Raw genomic sequence first — 22,050 nt, 5'->3', positions numbered from 1 at the left:
ACCTCAACCCACCTTGGGGGCTGAGCAGGTGGCTTTGTTTCATATGCCACCAGACCAAGATGCTGGTATCTCAGGGAGAATACCTGTACCTTGCTCTCCTACCTTGAGTGTTTGTGGAGCTCATTCTTTGGCTTCGTGTACAAGAACCCCAGCATCATTAGGATTTCACTAGAGGACAATCATGTACATATTAAACCCCTCATAATGTGATTTTGTTTGAACCACAGCTCTATATTTCTATGAGAGAAGAATAAGTAAAAAAAGAAGCTGAATCATTCTGAATAATGTCTATCTCTTACTGAGTTCTTTAGATGCCAAACACTAAACTAAGCACTTTTATCTGCAATAAGGGCATCAACTATAAAACTTTACCTTGTTTTGTAGTTTAGGAAACACAAACTCACGTAGTTTATATAACTTACTTAAAATCACACAAGTATGTGGAGGAGCCAGGATTCCAACCTGGATTTACCCAAAAACCCAAATCTTGTATTCTTTAAGACTTCCACACTACAAATTTTCAGAGGACACTACAGCATTTTCTTTAGAGTAGTCTTTACAAACAGGGTGACAAAGCAAGGAGGAATTATATGACATTTCTGGTTCTCTTTCACATGTGCAGTTGAATTTTATTCATTATATGTTTGCTGAATGTCAGCCCCAGTGGCTGCTTATTGAGGACTACCAGATTCTGCAGAAAGATGTATAAAACTTTTAATTTAGAAGTAAGTTCAACAGAAAATACAGTATGTTGGCATTTATGGATAAGCATGTTGATATATGGGAGTATTTTTTTCTTCAGTTCAATTTTTATTTACTTAAAATGATATTTGCTACATCTCCATTATTTTATTGACTTAAAATGTTTCTTTTTCAATCTAACTCCTTTAGTGAGTAGGCTGTAGAAAAAATATTTTTACACTAGTTACATGATAACAATTTAAATTTAAACTAGAGATCTATTGGATCAATTAGCTTTTATTCTGCTTATTACATCCCCTGAATTTCAATTTTAAATACACACACACACACAACACACATAACTTAATACATAGTATTTTATATTATTGCTTTGTTTTGTATAAGTTATGGTTTTATAAGTTCCTTGAGGTCAGAGTTATAAAATATACTTCTGCTTTGCAAAGTGATAATCATATAAGTGCAAAAATAGTGCCTGTTTCTTTTTTTTGTTTTGATAATTAGTATGATCCCTGAAGGCAGTATAGTAATAGTAAGCCAAGAGCTCCATGACGGCATATTCATCCTGTATCCTCTTGCCAACACAGTACTTGGCACATAACAGCAATTCATATGACTCAAGTGGATAAATGAAAGAATGATGCAAAGGACTAGAACTGGCACTTCTCACAGAAATGTTGAGTAACCCATAAACCTTTGAAAAGAGACTCAACTTCTTTCATAATCAGGAAATGCAAATTAAAACAAAAGGGATTTTGTTTACACCCATTAAAGTGGCAAAAATGAAAAAAAAATCTAACAATGTCAAGTGTTGGCAAGGATACAGGCAACTCTTACACGCTAATGGTTGGAGTGTAAATTGATGCAATAAAATAACTTTGGAAAACAATTTGACATTATCTAGTAAAGTTGGAGCTTCCCGTATTAAGCAATTTAACCCCTGGGAAATCCCTGAATGGGTGTACCAGCTCTATAGAGGAAGGTTCACAACAGAACCATCATAATAGAACTAAACTGGAGCAACCCAAATGTCAAACAAGAGTAGAGTGGCTAAATATATTGTAGTATAGTCATACAACGAAATACTGCAGAGTAGTGAAAACAGATTTCAGCTCCTTTTATTAACATTATGAATCCCCCCAAAATACTATTTAATTTAAAAAGCAAATCTAATACAGAATGAACTCATTTTATATGAAGTTTAAAATGCTGAATTTAAAATATTGTATTTTATATATTTATATATTTATTGGTATATACATAGGTGATAAACTATAAATAAAAGAGACTGTGGTTATTCCTGGCTAATGGAGAAGACGAAGCAAGGATTTGGCAAGAAGCATACGGAAGAGAGGTCTTTTAAAGTACTGGTAGTGCTAAACTGGGTGTACACAAGTGTTCTCGTTTGATTATTTATAATTTATTTGTATTTTATACTATTTTTCTTTACCAATTCAATATTTAATTAAAATAAAATACAAAAAGGAACAAATTAAATGTTTGAGTAAACTCTTTGGTAAAATGGCATGCAAGCAATATTTAGTTGAGCAAAATTCCACTCCTCTCTCTTGCCTTAACTTATAATGGTGCTCTCCTAAAGTACAGGTTTCAGGCATTTCGAAAATGATAAATCCAAAAATAAACCACAAGGTGGCATCCTTGTCTCATGCATTTTATTCCCACATTTAATCTGATTAAGTAATCCCTACTTGCTTTGTAAATGTTGGGCAGAATTAATTTAAATTCTAGTTATTTTGTATTCATAGGGAGCAGCAGAGGACTTTTTTTTTCTTTTAGCTTCTTCTCATTTCTTCAATGTGCTTGATTTTGCTTGCATATATACTGTGCTATCAGATTAAATTTGGAGGGAAGCAATTCAAATGAATGTAATATGACCAGTAAGCAGGCCCAGGATATGACATTTATCCATCCATTCCTCAGTCAGTAACACATTCTTGTATGCATTCTACAATGTCTACAAGTATCAATGTCTACAAGTATTTTTTATTTGTTGAGCTTCCCTGCTGTACCAGCACAGGGCAAAGAGGCCCTGGAGACATAAAGATGAACAGAAAAATAGTCATCATTTGCTTTCAGTTTAGAATTAAAGACAGGCAATAATTACATAATCACAAATTTAAATTGCAACTAAAAGATTCCATAAAGGAGAAGTGTGTGGTTCATGGGATGCCACAGTAAATTTTGAACCAGTTGGAGATGTTAGAGGAGTGATTCATCTGTTGAGAGCTGAAAAATGAAGATGAATTGCCTGGGTAAAAAGGAGAGAATATTGTAAGTAGAAGGAACATGTGCAAGACCTTGGATAGCAGGAGAGAGCAAGAATACCAGGGGCTGAAAGCCAGGATGGCTGAATGGCAAGTCAGAGGTAGTAGAGAAAGGAGAGGAGAGGACTAGAAGTGGGCAGGGAACAGATCTGGCATGGCTTTGGAGCCTGGGGTTAAGAATTTGATCTTTTTACTAATAGTACTAGGAAGCTACAGAAAGAAGGATGAATGTAACAGCAGCTAAAAGCCTAAGCTCAGTCCCTGTGGAGGCAGTTGCTTTATTAGTGGAGATGAAAGATTCTTCCTTAAGTGCTAGAGTGGCACAATTCTTCACTTACATGTGATTAGCTTTTTGCCAGTGGAGGACATCATTTAAAAACATATAATTCCAATATCAGGCATATTCATTAGATTCCTTTGAAGGAAGATTTTTTCCTTCAAAGAAACATGACTCCATTGCATTTATTTTGAATTAGACTACAAAGCATTGTGAAGACAGGAAACACAATGTTTTATCTTAAAGAAAGGGACCTATTTAGTTCATTCACAAAAAGTTAAAAACCTTTGGTACCTAAAATGTAAAAGATATGAAAGAAAATGTTTACAGTTATGCTGTTTCAGTAAGAACAGAGTATTGGAAATCAGGAGATCTGCAGTAATTTACTGGGGCAAAGATTGTCTAACCTGGCTGGGCCTCAGTTTTTTTCATCTGCAAAATGAAGCACTATGTTATGTTCTTAAAATGTGTTCTTATGAAGGTCTAAATTATGTTCTTCTAACTATAAAATTGTGTAAATTCATAAATATATTCATAAAAAGAAATATGTACATGCTACTAATTTAATATAAAGAGAACAGATGTTGAGGGACCACCTTGGTATGTATTTGAATAAAGGTGTGTGAATGGACTGAGTAAGATTTATTTTGGATCTTACATTTTAAATAGATTTGAATAAGTTACACTATAATTTATTGATATAGTATACTATGTGCCAGATCTTAACATTATCCCATTTAATCTTCAGAAAATCCTCAGAAAACAGGTTTTGTTTTTTTTTAAATCCTATTTTACTAATTAGATAAAAGGAAAACTTATGTAGATTCAGTAATCTGTCCAAAGTTTCACAGTTAATACATCTTAAAATGTATCCAGATCTGATTTCCGAACTTATCCTTTTAGTCATCACACTATTTAATTATACTCAGTGAAAGGCTGAGATTTTTAAAAATGACTTATAAGCATTGAGGAGAGATAAATTCACTAGAATTATCAATCGGTTTCAAGTTATTTATAAGTGGTCAGTCACATACCAGGAATTTTAATAAACTCCCACATCTTTAAACAAGCAAAACTGCTTAATAGATTTAACAATTTAAATATACATTATCCTGAATGTGGATGTGAATTGTACTGTCATTAAGCAAACCTCTTGTTAACATGTCTTTGCTGTATCAGTAGATGATGGGCTTACAGCATTTTCACTCCTAAGCAATTTATTTAAAAGGAACAATTAGTCAAGTAACTTTCACCACTTCTCTCACTATGTCACATCCTGAAGACAAACAGTGGTGAACTTTGGTCCTGATACTCAGGGCAAGGAAGCCGCCTGCCAGACCTTGGTGTTTGAAGAAGTGGCTAAATGCATTTTATTGAGTTATTGCTCCTGTGTTGTTTTGTCTGTGGCTCCTGCTCTTGGGCCTACTTGGGGCTTCACTGTCACATCAAAGCTGTAGCCCTCTTGTGAGAACTGGTCAGTGTGGGTCAGATAATTCATGGGTTTATTGCTGAGACCCGTTCCCATGATAGTCATAGTCAGGAGGAAGTTGGTGTTTAAGTCTGTTTTCTTGGTGCAACACATGCACCTTATACCTGCTTAATGATTTAGCAGCAATGGACTCATGGATCTTTGGTGGGGGTTGCTCACCTTGACAGGGGACACAATGGCCCATCAAGCCTCCTCAGCATCCATACTGCAACAGTGGAGGATGTTTGTCACCACAGGCAATGCTTATGCACTGAGCTTGGCCGTGCCTTCCTCTGATGGCGGTCGCCAGGTTCTGGACTTTGTGGATGGTACCACATCCGGCCATTTTTATGAGAATTTTGATGATGTCACTACACCCATGCATTTGTACTATGCTTTGCTTATCTGTCTGCTGTCAGGAGGATGTCAAAATAATAAAATAAATCTAACAGTGGCTTTCTGTGGGACAAAAAATGTGACAGACTTTGTTCCTGCTTAGGAGGTGGTTTGTGACTCTGATAGAGAAATGTGTTATGAGGATAGTAAAATATGGCCTGTGTGCCTCTGTGTGTGCCCTCCTGACTGTGAGCACACCTCCATCGTCTTGCTGGACGCCAAGGGAAGCCTATTTAAAGAAGGTGTGCTAAGACAGGCTGGCTTAGACAGAGAACAGGTCTGCTGTTGCTAGTTCAGGAGAAAGTCTACACAATGCAGTGACACAAAGCTCTGGTTACATTGTTTTAGCAGGAAAAAAAAAACAACCCTTCACGTTCTCTGTGATTAAAGGAAAAGGTTTTAAAAAAAGTGATGAAGGATCTCGGAAGCAGAGTTTTAGAGTATAGTAAATAACATTCAGCTTGATGGCTTATAATCAGGAAAGGAGGGGTTAACTCAGTAAGACAATTGTTTTAGGAGTTTACGAGCAATTTAAAATTTATCACCCCACTTAAAGAAGTGAAACATTATGACTAATAATTGCCATTCTTTGCAAAGTATATTTTCTCCCTCATGAGAAAAATGTGACATTTTTTTTCATTACAAGGAAAACACAAAACTATCACAGTGCAAACTTAATACAAGAAACTTTAGAGTTAACTTGCCAAAGATACTCAACCTCTTTCTATCCTTTGAAAAAGAAGCCTGAGGCATTCTATTACATGCATATACTATTTTATGTGCATAAATCTCTTCATTCCTACACACTAATAGAATGACAGTAGAAGTCAAGGAAACAAAATATTCAGTTTTCAGAAGACTAAGATCTTAGAGGCACATAAAAATGTCTCTGGTTATAACATTTCTGAAAAATTATATACATATAAACTGTTAGCTGCTATTAGAAAACATGCTTAACTGTAGGCTGAGGAACTTAGGTTAGTTAAAAAGTCCTTCCTGAAAATGAGAATTGTTAAAGTGAATGGCTTACTGGGCAAGATCTTCATAGGCTAAATGAAGAATGTTATTTTATGACATGATGGCCCTGGAATTTGTAAGCTTTCAGAATAATCTAGTATTCTTCCCTCAAAAAAATAACTCTTACCTTTTACATCCAATGGAGGACTGTGAATTTTTTTTCAAACTAAATTTACTAGTCTTAAAATACTTCACCATCTTGCCTCCCCTGTGTCAATCAGCTTGAATAAAATTATAGAAGAGTCTCTGGTAGCCTTTACAGAAGCTAAGTTCACTGATTAAGTAAGTTAGATGTGACCTGCTTAAAAGTTGAAAGTTACAGGGAACTGCCGAGATAATTTCCTTTTATGTTATATGATAGAATAAAGTGGAGTTATTATTTTTTTTCATTCTTTCATACATTCATTGTGAGATGGTAGGCATTTTTATGCTAATCCTCTAGACAGATTTACTCGTCAGTAATTCAAAGTGAACCCAGACAGGCTGTAATATTCTCGGTTAGTCTGAATGAGTCTGAGTCCAAAAACACAGTGCCCAAAGCCACAGCCTGCAGGTCCATGTAATGGATTTAGGAATCAGACAGGCATGGGTTGAGTCATAGCTCAACCTGCTACATATGACCTTGTACAATTAACCTCTTATTCTCCAATTCCTAATATGTAAAGATAATATTCTCTATAGGATAGTTATGAGCCTAAAGTGAGATAACAGACTTCACACACTTAAGCACAAAGCTTAGCAGAGAGAATAATTGAGCAGTGTTGATAGTATTACATTTTTTTTCCTTTGTCAGATTTGTAACTTACAGTGGGTATTGGTTCTGTCAGTTACAGCAGAGGACTGGATTCTCTGACCAACCCCAATCCTGTCTGTTCCTTTGAAGTTAGAAGCGAGGGAAAAAGTGCTGTCTGGTACCTAGAGAGCCATTTCTCAGGTGCTTCTGGCCCCTCATACAAGGTTGCGTCTGTAATCTAGGGGGCTTTTCTTCTGTTTAAGATCTGCCATCCAAGTTCAAAGACTTATCCTTCCAAAGAATATGAGCTATAGTCACACTTTATGATGTCACATTTGCTGAAATGCTTTGTTGTACTTGCTGAAATATTCACCATCTCAGTTATTGCTTAGATCTTAAAAGAATTACAAGGGGAAGTCAAACTTCATTCTTCAGTAAAATGTAGAACTAGCAATAATCCTATTGGGCAATAAAAACATGAAAAGCTTAAAAAACATCTATCTTTAGATCATTATGGTTACAAAGTCAATCCAGATTCTTTGACTTGACTAGGACCCTATCCTGATGAGATACTTTTAAAGTAAGCTCAATCAGCCACATTTTAGTCTATGTACATCTCTAGCTATGGATTTCTAAATCACATTCAAGTACAGAATTATGTCATAGGATTGCCTCAAATCTAAGATTACTTTCTCATTTTTATACTCTGAAAGTTGGGATGCCTTATGATCAATGTGTAAAGTTATGCTGTGGTAGTTCTTTTCCTTAAAAACGGACCTCAAATCAAGAGTATACCTTGCAACTGATGACGTCTCAGGCTTATGGAAACAGAGTTCTAAAATCATATGCTTTGTGATGATGTTACCTAAGGTGGTTACTCTTGTTTTGTATTAACGATTGGCAGAAGGAACAGGTTGTATATGTAAGGAAGATAATCCAAAAGGCCTCATTGAGATTGGTAACACACATGTACATTTACATCGTTAGAGCTATCACTTTAGTTAACATTTGGACTTTTTATGTTTCAACATCACTTTAAATGCCCCTGATGTTTCTTCAAATGTGATAGGAAATATCATATATATTGGATAGCAAAAGATCCCAAGGAGAGCAAGAATCATGCCCAGCCAGTCCCAGAAACGCTTTCCTCACTCTCTGGGCACCTCCTCCTTTTGAGGGACCCTATGAACAGCAAGGGTGGCAGTCATACCTATGCCTGCCAGTTGTAAGATCACATTTACACGTGTAACTACACACCATTTGAAACCTGACATATACAGCACTGTGCTGGGCACACAATAGTTATTCAATAAAAACTTCTTGAAAATACAAAATTGTGTTCTGTTTAGTGCTGATATGAATTTCTAGGCCAAGATGGAGTTGTTCCTCCTCAGGGTGCCCTATCTGCAAACAGAACCTTAGATAATTTTCACATCCCTATAAAGGCTCCACTTGCCCAGAAACAGTATATCCAGTCAGCCAATCCCTAATGCCAAGCCAACTCTGGGCCTTCTTATGCCAAACAAGTATTCCTTTGTGGCCCCAGCCAATCAGATATTTTCTATTTTTTTCTCTTCCTTGTTCTTTATTCTTTAGCCTATAAAAGCTTCCTGCCTTTCACCCTCATTTTGTAGTTCTCTACAAGGAGATTGCCCACTTTTCATGAAGTGTTAAAAAAAGTTTGTATCACCTACGTTGTCTTCTTTAATCATTTCTAACACAATGCATACATACAGCTTTTAACATTTGGGGAAAACCAAATGTCTAAAAATGTCCCCTTTTTCCTTTTATTCCACCAAAAACCCTTTGAATTAATTTTGGGACTACCTTTCTTACAAATAAAAGTCCGCAGAAAATCAAACCCTAAAAAGTTCTTCTCCCTCGAGCCGTAAGAGTTTTTTATTTCAGTAGCAAACATGAAAATTGTTACACTTAAAAGTGGAACAACACTTCTATGAAACAATGGATCAGAGATGGAAAACTCAGTGGTAAACTTAATAGAAACTGGTTCAAAAGAAGCAACAGGCCCAAAATGAAGTCCCTTGTGCTAAGCCCCACATCAGCAAACCAAGATTTAACAGGTAACCTAATAGTAATTTCAGCTTCTCCCAGGCACGTGACCTTTAACCAGTCAACCTAGAATTACCTGGTCAGCACTCATGAGGTAATCTACCTGGCTGGCCCCTACTCTTCCCCCAAAGGAAGGTGACCTGGCTTGAAGCAATCTACTTTTTGTTAGAAATGTCTTTTTTCTGCCCCCTTCCACCTATAAAGGCCTTCCATTTTGTGTAACTTCTCACAGTAACTTGCTATTTGCTAGATGGGATGCCGCCTGACTTGTGAATCACTGAATGAAGTCAATTTGATGTTTTCATTTTACTTAGTTTAACTTTGTTTTTTTAACACTGTGAAATGTGATGTTAAAAGCTGATGATGTGAAACATTGAACAAGGACCAATTAACTTGAAATGACTTTTCAGTCCTTTACTGAGAATGATTATCTCTAGGAACTCTGACAACCCTTAGCAATTATGTGACAAGTTGGTTTGCAAATATTTTAATCAATTACGTTGAAAAATAACAACCTCTATTTAACTGGGAAGGAAAAAAGTAAGAAAAACACAGAAAGAATCAGAAAAGGAGGAAAGGAAAAAGGAATAATATTTATCTTAAAATACATAAAACCCCTCTAAAATTCTGATCTCTTAACAGTTTACATTCCAAAAAAGGAAATTAAGTTCTTTGAACACTGACAATATGCACAGAATCAACTGTTAGGCCAAGATGATTTTAAAATAAAAATTATTTCTATGCCTGTTGTATACAAATTATAACTGAAAAGCAAACTTCAAATACTACCAAATCTATTTTCCTATTTGTTACCTAATTGTATCAGAGCTAATGGAAGCTATAACCACAAAGCTTATAGACAGGAGAAACAAAGTGATTTGGTTTTGCTCATTTTTTTTAACCTACTTACAGACAGAAGAAATTAAACTATATAATTCATTTTTCAAAAATAAGAAGCTTCCCAGTTTATCCTTTAACTTTGAGCATAAGTGATATGCTTAATAAAAACATTCTTCTCTTCACGTTTGGCCCAGTAGGTTCAAGAACTCAGAAAATCTTTTAAGCTTCATTGATGAAGGAGGAGTATCTGCATAATTTCTACAGCATCAAAAGAAATTTTCATTGAGGTAGCTAGAGGATTTATCATCAGGAAGCAAGCATACACCTATCATGTATGTATGTGATGTTTTAAAAACACTCTACAGGTGTTTTTGAATTGCAAACTGTATGACACATTCTAGCTTATTCTATGTTCAGTATACTATTATTTGGAGTGCATGTATTTGCACTTTTCCTAGAATCATGGTTAAGAATAAAAGGCAGAAGAAACTGATCACTTCCTGCCTCCAAATGTCATACCTGGCTATGCTTAGTTGATTTACAAGCTCAGATAAATGTTATTTTCAAGAAAGCTGTGAGTTATATCAAGTGATTTTTGAAAGAGAAAAAGAAAAGCCATGGCTTAAATTTGTCAGTGAAGGAAGGCCTTGCTTGACATTCCTGTCAATTTGCCATTCTGTAAAGCAACTCACCCGCATAAAAATAGTCAAAAAAGGATTTCATTTAATTAGTGATACGTATACTTTTGCATAGAAAGAGGTTACAAAGTAATGCAAAAAAAGGCTAGGTACAGTAATTTCAAACAAATATTTAAAAGTATAACTTGCATAATGTTTAACATTCTCATGTTTATTGCTTTCTCCACACAGCAGAGAAATGAAGTGCATAATACATGCTGTGTCTTTCTTTCAAACATAAATCTCATGTGCTCAATTTCAATGTATTTAAGAGATTATTTTGTCATGAAACAAAATAAAAAAACACCATTATGTAGCACTAGTCTAGGCATGAACAAAAATAATCTATGTACATCCCATTGCATATATTCATCTCTATTTGGGATCATACGCAATCATGAACTTAACAAAGAACATTTAAAAATTGTTGCTTTTCTCTTTCCAATGCTCTCTCCCTGTCTTACCACCTCCAGAAATGCAGCATTTCCCCAAAAGGTGACAAGAATAGATATTACACATTATCAAAAAAAAATGAAGACGATAAATACATAATAAAAATAGTCTAAATGAGACAATAAATTAACCAAAACATTTACAAACTGTAGAGTTTTCAGGTTGGCATGAATCAAAGAGCTTCTGGTGGGTGCAGAGTAGGCAACTGCTTGTAGGCACACTCTGTAAATGTAAGGTTTATATAAAGCAGCACCCAATTTTGAGCAGTGAAAAGTGCCTGGGGCTTGCAGGCAGGGCAGAAATACTTACTAAACTGAGCACTGATGGGAGTAATTGCTTATACCAATGTATTGCTAAGTCTGTACCACTTGGCAAGTCTGCACAAAGAAAGCAAATTAAGATAAAACTAGGTCTTTCAACTTGAAAATTATTTTCAGCAATCCTTTTGGCCTAGAAATACCTGTTGTATTTGGCCTAGAGTATTCTTCTCTGGCACTGAATGAAAATGTTTACAACATAATCCAAGACTTCTGTCCTTTTCCTTTCTTAACCGAACCTGAACACGTTTCTTTACTTGCGCAATTTTACATGTTCAGAAAAAAACTTCACTAGCTCAGGTACTTATGAAACACTCATTTGTGATCCATCTAGTTTCAAGAGAATTCAGTCAGGGCATTTTTCTTCCCCAGTTTAGACATACTGACACCCTGTACATGGGACAGTCCATTTATTATCCAAGAAACTTCTAAATGGAGACAAGCGTGAAGATTTCAGAAGTTGCTGATGTCAATTACCAAGCTGCCTTAAACAATACAAGAGAAAAAAGATACCATATCTCCACTTGTGAGGTTTATGTCTCAAATAGCTTTATTGTTCCTTTGTGGATCTGTGGACATCTACATGGCTACTTTCAGGGTGCAGAAGTTTTAAGCTGACTTTGAAATGAAGGGCATTCAGGTACTATTGCAAAAAGTCAGTGAAAACTTAAAAAGCTCCCACTTCTGTCCCCCAGGGTCGGTAAGGTTTACTGTTTGTTCCACTGCTTGTCTGCTGAGGACTGGACGTGGCTGATACGGATAAGGGTGGGCTGATGGCCGTAGCGGCTGCCACCGCGGCTGCAGCACTTGGCGGGAGCATGGGGAACGCCCCCGCAAAGGACAGAGGGAAGCTGTGTGCGGCTGCAGTGGCTGCGGCCGCTGCTGCGTGGACAGTGGCTGAGAGCGACAAGAGAGAGGTGGAGAGTGGTGGCACGCAGGGGGTGACACTGCCTGTTGATGGCATCCGAAGGGCAGAATCTGTATGGGCAAATGTGGCGGTGAGGAGAGTGGACCCATGGGCAGGAGGCACTTCTGAAGTTGTGGAGAGGCGACAAGGCACTGACTCGGAGGCGTGGAGTCCATTGGGCTGGAGCAGGGCTGCGGGAAGGTGGTGGAAGGCCGCCGCCCAGTGGTGCGGGTGTAGCGGGTGGTGGTGGTGGGCCAGAGAGGACGTCATGGCCGCCGCCTCCCGCTGCGAGGCACACGTGCTGAGATGCGAGACCAGTCGCACCCGCAAGGGGTCGGAGGAGTCCAGGCCTTCCACGGAGCTCAGGTACCGTGCCACTTCTGTTAAGCACTCTCGGAATCCAATGCTCATGAAATCCATGGCAAGAGCATGTGCGTCAAAGTAGCCTAAATGGGGGTTTTAGCAAGGTGGGCGACCGGAGAGAGAGTGAGGGAGAAAACAGTACAGTTAGTCAGAGTACCCAACAACCATGTCCCACTCTGCCCTTCGTGAGATTTAGGTCCAATGACCATCCTTTCTGAACACATTGCCAGGTACTTGCAGTTGTAATTTTTATAGAATAAAGTATACTTTGCAATTCATATGTGTAGCAACTCTAGTAATGCTATGTATACTAAGTTGTTCTTGCAACCACACATCACAGTGGGGAAAAAAACTAAGAACATCCATGTTTCAAACACTTCCAGAAAAAAAAAAGGTGTTTCTCCCTTTGTATGTAGATGGTGAAATGCCCTACTAAACTTTTTCACAGTTAATACAGAGGGCCAGTCTCTCTGTCTCTGTCACATGTATTGGAGAGTCAAAGGCTTATCTGAGACACCCTAACTCTTTGAGCAGTTGTAGCAGACACGTGAAGTACATCTTAGCAGCTTGAGGACCTTCTTTAAAAATGTGCTACAGTCTCTTAATAAATTCATAAATGTTTCTTGACTCTCAGTGTTTCTTATGAACAAAGTGAAAACATCTTGTCATTGCTTTGTATGAAAAAAATTAAAACAATGATTTTTTAAAATATTGGCTACTAATATGAAAATTGTTATTTTCTTTAACTTAGTTTTTTTATTGACATATCATTGACATATAACCTTGTATTGGTTTTAAGTATGTAAAACCACAGTGGTTCAAACAGTGGTTCAACAGTTACCCATATTACTAAATCCTCACCCCTACTAGTGCAGTTAACTATTTGTCAACATAGGAAGATGTTACAGAATCACTGGCTCTATTCTCCATGCTGTTCTACCATCCCTGTGACCAACTTATACTATGATTGAGAATTTGTGTACCCTTTTACCTCCCTCCCCCATGGTAAACATGAGTCACTTCTCAGTGTTTTTATGAATCTACTGCTATTTTGTTCATTTTGTTTTGTTTTTATATTCCACAAATAAGTGAAATCATATGGCATATTCTCCATCTGGCTTATTCACTGAGCATAATTCCCTCTAGGTCCATCCATGTTGTTGCAAATGGCAGGATTTCTTTCTTTTTTATGGCATAATAATATTCTATTGTGTATATGTACCACATCTTCTTTATCATTTCATCTACTTATGGGCATTTTAGTTGCTTCCGTATCTTGGCTATTATAAAAAATGCAGCAATAAACATAGATATAATAATGCAGCAGTAAACATAGATATTTATAAAAATAAACATCTTATTTTTCTGTCATATAAGACTACTTTACTCATAAGAGATTTCTACAACTAAGTTTTCTTAAGTTCTGAATAAATTTCCTTCATTGGTTAGCTTGCCTTTTCCTGGCATCCACCCAAGAAAACATGTGTATCAATTTTGTCAGTGTGTATGTATGAACCCTCATACCTAACGTTACTGCCATAAAAATGGTTGGAGCTGAGTCACATTTATAAGAACCTTTTTTATCCAATGAGAATACATTAAAATAGAAAATAGTAATGTCTGATTATTAATCAGTGCTAATTTAGGGTATAAAATAATAATCAGACATTTGGGAAATCTCACCACTTTGAATGGCTGGCTTCTAATTTGTACAAACTTGTCCTTTTCAGATTCTGTCACATTTCCAACTGATTTTAAAAGCAATTTTCACATTAAAAGTTAAGTGTACTCAGTTTGGGGATGTGGGTGTACATAAAGCAAAAATATCATGTTCAAACAAGGTTATTTTAATCTAAGGTATTTACACATTATCTTTTTTATGTTTTTACAGATCAAAGCATTACCTGTTTCATTTATCATCTGTTAAAAATTAGACTATCTTATTCTGTGATCAAAGCACTCTGAAAAACAGCAGTCACAATATTCAAAGTCCAAAAGCTAGAATTCCAGCAGAAATTTCGAAGTCAAAAAACACTGGAGCAAAAATATATACCATTCAACAAGCAACAACAGCACAAAGCTGGTAAGAGAATATCATGAAGTGTAGAAGTTGAGGAACAAAAACTGTTACCATCCCTGGACTTCAGCATAATTAGCAACAGGTCCCCTGGGATTAGGAGAGAAAGCTCTTCCTGAAAAAGATGCCTCCAAAGAAAGATTCCACATAACAGTCCTCAGGGTTCTCTGTGGGGCTTTGCAGGCTTCTGACTTTCATGAGAGGAGGACACAGGTAACCACCAGAGAAGACAGGGTCTATAATCCTAGAGGGATTTAGAAATTTACGTTGCTCTACTAAATCCTCTCTAGAAACTACTGCAATACTAAGATTGTAAATAATAGACCAACAGAATTGGAAATCCAGGAGTTTCCAAGGATTTTCATGAGTGAGCACCAAGTAATTGAAATTTGTGGTTTGCTAACTATTTATGTCATTGTATAAGGCTGAGTCTTCTGTTGCATACTATGGAATATAAATCATGTAATACCTATTACACTGCTGTATGCACAGGGAAGCGATAACGAGCTGCTGTCTTCTGTGAATGGATCTTGGGCCAAAAATAACAGCACTTGGGTTCATGCCACTTCCTCTGTACCATCACTGCTCTATGGCTTTAAGGGAATAAACTTATAAACTTGTGAGGTGGACACTATCACTGTCCTCATTTTATAAATGAGGATACTGGGGCTCAAGAAGGCTTAGTAATTTATCTAGGGTCACAGAGCTAATAAATGGCAGAGCCAAGACTTGAAACTGGCAGTTGAACTACAGACTCTACACCCTTCACCACTATAGTATAAGGCCCCATAGCAGGTGTTGGTCCTATACTGCCCACCCCTTCTTCAAGGCCTTCACATTCTCTTGCATGATGACCTCTGTAATAACCTAGCAGTCAGGCGATGATGACTTGTGTGAAGCTTGCTTGGAAATGTCTGCTTAAAAATATTCTGAGACTAATTTTAGGACTGTTCAGGTAGCCAGGAATAGCAACTGAGATGGAACTTAGTTTTTATAATAAGGCATATGAGCTATATTTCTCTTTAGAAGTACAGCTGATGCCAAATATGTGAAACCCTGATAAGAACACTTAGCCTTGGGGCTAACAATGCCAAGAAGTAAAGCAATCAAACAATTTTCTTGCACCATAACTAACTCAGTCAGTCTCCTAATATCCTGAGCTGGCAGGTGTACGGATGAAATCATGGGACTGGAGGGGCCATCAGACCTCAGAGTGATAATATAGACCTCAGTGCAGCACTTTGACTTGGGTAAAAGGTGAGAGAGTGGCCAAGCTGGGCTGGATCCTCAGCTTCTATGATTTCATCCAGTTCTCTCTGCTATTACATAAGAATGTTTGCATCCTACACTGAATGCTATATTTTAATGAGTGAAAATCACAATTCCATACTCACTCAGGATGGTTTTTTGAGAAGGTGCAACTAAGGTTAAGTTATACCATGTGGGTTTCCCTTTACAATGATCACTTCTGACCTGACACAGGTAGAAGAGTGAGGGTCAGGGCCGATATTCCACAGGTGCTGAATAGTATGCCATCCTGGAGTTAAATACTAAAATTCTTCCATAGCAATTAGTAAACAGCTACTTCCTTTCAATGCCTTGCCCATGCCCTGATCTAGGGCAAACTCTGCTATGATGCAGCAGAACACTAACGCTGAGCACAGAGAAGCCTGCAGGGTGTCGTCGCAGCACTTAGCCTCTCCTGGTACTGTCTCCTTACCTAGCTGTCAAATATACTGAGTACCACCCTTCGCTAGGATGATTAACAAAGGCCTGCATGAAGGGTGAAAAAGATACAAAAGCACAAGATCCAATCTCAGTGGCTGTGAAAAGAGGGAATAATGAAATCTGAATGGCTATTACAGCTTTCAGAATCTCAAGCCTATTTTTAGCATGTTGGTGTGGGTCTGTCCCTGACCCTCTAGACGATTCTTCCTTAAATCACTATCCAGTACTGAAGACACCTATCCAGGGCACTAGGCGTAGGCACGTGCTCCTGTCTGCTCTCCGTAAGAACGACTCTGCTCCATCAATGGTTTCCAGTACAGAGAGTCACTACCTGTACTTCAAATGCTCTGTCTGGTCTAAATCTCAGACCAACCAAAATATCAATACACAGTGAAAATGATCATAGTTACTTCCTTTGGAATAGCTGCATTATATTGAGTCCTACCTCTGACTGAATGGGGGGAAGGGCTCAGGGGAAGGGAAAGAGGAAGAGAAAAAGATTGCCTCTAACCTCCTGTTTATGTTTGGGTGTTTGTGTTTGTTTTGTCTTTCTGTACAGATCCCAGCATGTGCTTCTGAAGTCCCAAACAAACCTCTGACTAGGCTGCTGTGAATGAAGCCTTCCTCCCGCAGTATTATGAAAGCAAACACAAGCTCAGGGTCAAGTGCTTCTTTTGTTCCAGAAGTTCTTTCCCACGAGTTCAATCCTGCCATTAGCATTGATTTCCACGGCTTTATTGGCAACCTATCTTAGCTTGATAGAGAACTGTTCAACTATAACTTTCCTATAATCTTGGGGGTAAAAAATGAAAAGAAAAAGGTTGAAAGGGGGGAAAAATAAAAGTCTCCTACTTACCTTTACCCCCGGTTGCCTGAAGCATCTTCAGATGATCCACTGTCATTTGCAATATTTCAGCTTTTTCTAATTTTGCAGATCCCTGAATAAATAAATAATGAAGTCTTATAAGCCCCACGGAAACTAATTTGAAACATTTTAAACTGAATTTTCAATTTTCTGTCTCACTAGAAAGTTTTAAGTTTTACTTTTTTAATTAAAGTAACTGAATTCTTTCCAAATTTGACAGGAAAACACTATTATGTTACACCTAATGACAGATACTGGCTATTTTAGCTTTTAAAGACTAAAAGGCATAATGAATTTTCCAATTATAAGAATAATTATACTCCTACAATCACTCCCACAGAACTACTACAGTTGTAAAAATCTTAAACTTTGCATCCAATCTCTACTGTGGTTAATAATATACTTTATTAGGGAACATCCAATAGTCCATTATGCTGAAGTCTTGATTAATTAAATCCAACTTTGGAGGCTAAGGAGATAGGATCTTAGCAAATTATTGTTAGAAGTAGATTTTTCCAAAAATAGAAAATTTTAATAAGCCTTTGAGGTAATTCATGCTATATCACTGGTAAGCAGAACCAAAAATAAAAAAGGGACTTTAAAGGATTTTTCCCCAAAAAAATTACCAGCAGGTGTCACTGTGAATTCCAAAATCATAAACAAGAAAGTCCAACTTACTGCTTATCTAGTAAGCATCAGATAACACTTTTAAGGATATTTGAACCCTTAAAAATAGTTCTTAATAAAATTGCCTTGGGAATATATTTTTATGTCTGCCCTTTTTAAAACAAGGCAACCTCTGGAAACCAATTAGAATATTAATGTACCACCTCAAACAGTCTTAGGGGGTAGTGGGTGACTTCTAATTTCCTGGAAGAGCTAAATAATTAAATCAGTATGTTCTTTTGAAAAGGAAACTGAAGTTTATTTCAGGTTCCTATGCTTTACTTGTTTCGTAAAAATTCTCAGCACCCAAGTACATGGTGAGAATGCCAGAGTTATTTAAACTGCTCGAATGCACCCTCTTCTAATCATACTGTGAGAGGGCCAGCTCACTAGGGTTGGTAGGAAAGTTACCCACACAGGGAAAGCCTGTGTTCGTGGTAACTAACTGCCAAACAATTGAGTTTCGCTTTTAAGTATTAAGTAGATATTAAAGAAAAAAAAATCTAACAAACCAAGGGAAATAAAAAGTCACCAAACTGTTCCTCCTAACTTTAGACATTTCCGTACTCAAAACAAAACATCATTGATTAGTGATATTTTCACTTTCCACCTATTGTCACTGAAAAACGCTCCTAATCAAAACTATACTTTCCATATTGCATTTAGATTATCAAAAACAGTTGCAGCGTATAGAATGTGGGTTTTTTCTCTAAAAAATGTATAATCAGTGGCATATTACATTTTGAATTCTGTCATTGTTCAACTTTTCCATGAAGATGTATAGTAGTTTCAGTGAAAGTGACTAATAAAATTGCAGTTGGTGGATAATTTCTAAGGGCTTGGGTAGGGCTTGCTTTATGTTTGTGATTCATGAAGTAAGCAATAAAATAGAATAAACAAACAACTGCTCTTTTATACCATATTTGAATTGGAAGTATTTTCAACAAGGGTATGAAGCTGTATTTTTTGAGGGTGCTTTTAGAAATCTGTGCCTTTAGACATCGTGGTAGGAGGAGAAACACAACTTTTCCAAAATGACAAAGAAAGACTTAAAACATTTGGTTTCCTGCTTTTCTAAGTGTACAAAACCTTTTCTAAGTGTACAAAACCACTAGATAATTTGAATTCTGAAAAGAGGGATTTATGGTTAGTTTGATTTTTACGAAACTTCCAAAAAGATAAGCACAAGTTGAACATCATTCTGTTAACTCAGGTATTAAAAATGAAACCAAGTAGCTTCACAAATAAATTTTATTATAATTATTTTTTAGAAAATAGAACTAGAGACTACTTTCTGGGCTTTAGTTACTTTTAAAATAAAAAGCTCACTTTAAAAAAATAGTTTGAGACAAAAATGAAATTTCACATATACCTTTTTTTTTTTTTTAAGAATACTACGTATAGCTTGGTTTTAAACAAAACCACTACTGGTATTCATAGAAAGAACAGAGAAAGCATGAACACTGTTACCCTTAAGGGCAAAATAAGCTGAAGAATGGAAATGTTTTTCAACTTCATGATGGATTATGTTTTTAATAGTTTTGCCACAACAAAGCATTTTATTGAAATAGCTGCTTTGTGCCAGATCAGAGCACATATACCATTATTTTAATGAGCTTTAACAAGAACCCACATTCCCAGATGAGAGAATCACATTTTTTAAGCTTTTTGGTGGGGGGTGGTCAAGGATGAGGGTAGCTTACTTGCTTTTCAAAAGCGGTTGGCACCAGTCGTCTCAACTCAGATAAACTGTTATTTATCCGATCTCGACGCCTTTTCTCTATTATCTATCCCAAAGAAAGCAATATAATAACAAAAGTTTATAATTACACAAATGATAAAAATTACTCATAATGGAAAAGTACAAACTGTTACACTTCAGGCTGGATTACATGAAATAAAAAGAAAAAAAAAATCACATACCCCTCTCCTTTTCTTTCTTGCCATAATCTGAGATGCTGTTGTTGGAGAATTCGATCTAATTACAGAGCTAGTACTTTGCCTATGAAATAGGAAGAGTAAGTCAGGTGCTGTATTAGCATAACAATGGTTTCTTCTGGGTATTTGATGGCATCTATTAAATATTCAGAGTGATTTTATAGTTCAGGCCGGTATTTTATTCCTAATTATGCTTGTCTCTTAATATACTTTGCTTTCAGCTCTTATATCTCTTTTCAGGTAAGAATGATGCTTTTTTGTTTTCTTTTAATTTTAATGAGTAATTCGGATGCCAAAACATTGGCAAAAACATCCTTCAACTTTGAGTCTACCAGTGAAAAAGTTAGGGGCCATCTGGGTAAGAAGTTAGACACTAACTAGTATTTCCTAATTCCACTTGTAAATGTTGCTTCAAAGTCACCTAACACGGAATAGCATCCCTCCTCCTCTCTCCATCAGATACACTGAACAAAGCAAAGCAATTGTAAAATAAGGGCCAAGTTTGGCACCACTATCAGACAGATTATATAGTCATCACAGGTTAAACCTGTCCCTAGACACAATCTTTAAACAGACGTTAACTTGCTGTTTCAAAACTTCACTTAGTCGTATTTCAGAACATGAAAAAAATAACAGATTTAATGTTTTGTATACTCATCTTTTTTAAAAAAAGGCCCAAATTAAATATGCCAATGATAGGAAAATTTAAATTAGATGAACTACTAGGGAAATGTTTTACTCAGTAGATGAAACTGGAGGCACCTTTCAGCTTCCCAATGAAGCTTCAACCTCTAAGAGCTATGATCCACTCTGAGTTTACTAATGGGTTTACTACGTTGAAAGTTCCAGCAAACCATTATTTTGTCACTTATTATTTTTATGACTCTTTCTAGTTTGCATACGTTTCTCTTCACAATTCTGGTAGACTATGTATGCTTCTGTCTGTTCTCTCAAATTCTCCAGGTTCCTGTTAGTTGTTCTCTTCCATTTCAGAAAAGTTGTACACACCCAGGATCTTGTTACCTCACCTTCTCACTCTGAATCTTATTTCTGAATTAGCTGTCCCTCTCATCCCTATTCCTTCTCAAGTGGTTTCGCCTTTCACTTGACAGCTTCTGTTTTACAGATCTCATTTTTTAACATGACACGACAACACTTTAATTTAGAAGACACTCTGCAAGCAAAGGTTCTGTAAGTATTTTTCTCTTGCTGACTTCACGCTTTGGTTTGTACTATCAGGATTAAGAATATTGAAGGAAAACCAATTTTCCAGACGTAGTAAAAATTTTCCTCTTTGAGTGGCAGGTGCAGATAAATAATTAAGGGACTGCTGGGGATGCCAATTAGAAGCAATTATCATTTGACCCGCCTTGGGACTAAAATGCCTCGGTAATCTCCCTCTGTCACTCAGAAGTGGAGGTCTGGCTTCTGTAATCACGACACCGATCTTTTCCAGACTTAAGAACAAGTAGCCAAAAAGACTGATCTATGCCCCCAAAAGGTCCTTGTATCTGTCATTTACTCTCCCGTCATCCAGCTCACAAACGGTAAACCTGGAAAGCTACTTGCCTTGACATCGATCACTGTTTTAATTTCTCCCAAAAGCAAGCCATATTTTTATAGTCTCCTTAAAAATAAAAAACCAGCTGTTTTTTTCTTCGCCTGGCGCATTCTGAAAGTGCTCCGCGATGCAGTTTCGGTGGCAGGGACGTCGCCGGTCGCCGGGACGTGCCCGTCCGTGCGCCCAACGCTGACAGCCAGGGACCCTCCCTCGCCAACTCCTGACTCTTTCAGCTGCGTACCTCGTCCTCTCCGCCCCACCCCTAGAGTGAAAATCGACAACCGTCGCCCTACCCCAACGCACGCTCCGTGAGCCCACCACTCAAAGTGTCTCAGGCAAAAGTTTCCCCGGTCGGTTAGGAAGCCGCCGAGAGGACTCTCGGAATTTCCAAGGAGACTAGTGCACAAAGCTTCCCGACGTCTCGGTTCCAGGCAGTTCCCGCCAAGCCCGTGCTCACCCGGAGTAATTGTTCTCGCTCCCCACGTCTATGGTCTCGTCCATGTCGCTCTCGGAGGTCGTCTCCTCGCAAGGGCGCTTCATCACGGCCAAGGCGGCGCGGGGCGCAACCCGGCCGTAGCCACGGACGCCGAGCGGGACACAGCGCCCTCCCAGGCTGCCTTCCTCCCTCCGACTCTTGCTCCCCCGGCCTGGGCAGGCGCGGCTCCGGCGGCGGCACGCTCTGCTCCTCGCGGCTCTTTCCCACGCCGCAGTCC

At 37.6% G+C, this 22,050-nt stretch overlaps 1 protein-coding gene and 1 long non-coding RNA gene across 6 annotated transcripts in view; one reads left to right on the top strand and one right to left on the bottom strand.

Annotated features, from left to right (window-relative positions):
- LOC140845452 (uncharacterized) overlaps positions 1-17,157 on the top strand; it is a 25,179-nt gene extending 8,022 nt beyond the window's left edge. The window contains exons 4-5 of one of the 2 annotated variants that reach the window (XR_012124213.1): positions 14,394-14,585; positions 16,867-17,157. This is a non-coding gene — a long non-coding RNA (uncharacterized lncRNA). Of the gene's footprint in view, positions 1-14,393 lie in introns of both variants that reach the window. The other variant, XR_012124212.1, reaches the window with a different exon arrangement.
- HEY2 (hes related family bHLH transcription factor with YRPW motif 2) lies at positions 10,614-22,050 on the bottom strand. 4 transcript variants are annotated; one of them, XM_017653670.3, is made up of 5 exons: positions 21,795-22,048; positions 19,762-19,840; positions 19,542-19,625; positions 17,164-17,245; positions 10,614-12,585 (listed from the first exon to the last, which is right to left on the bottom strand). In XM_017653670.3, exons 1-5 carry the CDS (start codon positions 21,875-21,877, stop codon positions 11,900-11,902), a joined length of 1,014 nt encoding a protein of 337 aa, XP_017509159.2. In that variant the 5' UTR covers positions 21,878-22,048; the 3' UTR covers positions 10,614-11,899. The 4 variants fall into 4 exon arrangements, with proteins under 4 accessions (XP_017509159.2, XP_073075657.1, XP_073075656.1 ...); XM_073219556.1 differs by lacking the exon at positions 21,795-22,048 and adding an exon at positions 21,346-21,788; XM_073219555.1 differs by lacking the exon at positions 19,542-19,625 and having other exon boundaries at positions 21,795-22,050.

This window comes from Manis javanica, chromosome 13, assembly GCF_040802235.1.
Source record: "Manis javanica isolate MJ-LG chromosome 13, MJ_LKY, whole genome shotgun sequence".
Taxonomy (NCBI): domain Eukaryota; kingdom Metazoa; phylum Chordata; class Mammalia; order Pholidota; family Manidae; genus Manis; species Manis javanica.
This window is presented reverse-complemented; position numbering and strand designations above follow the sequence as displayed.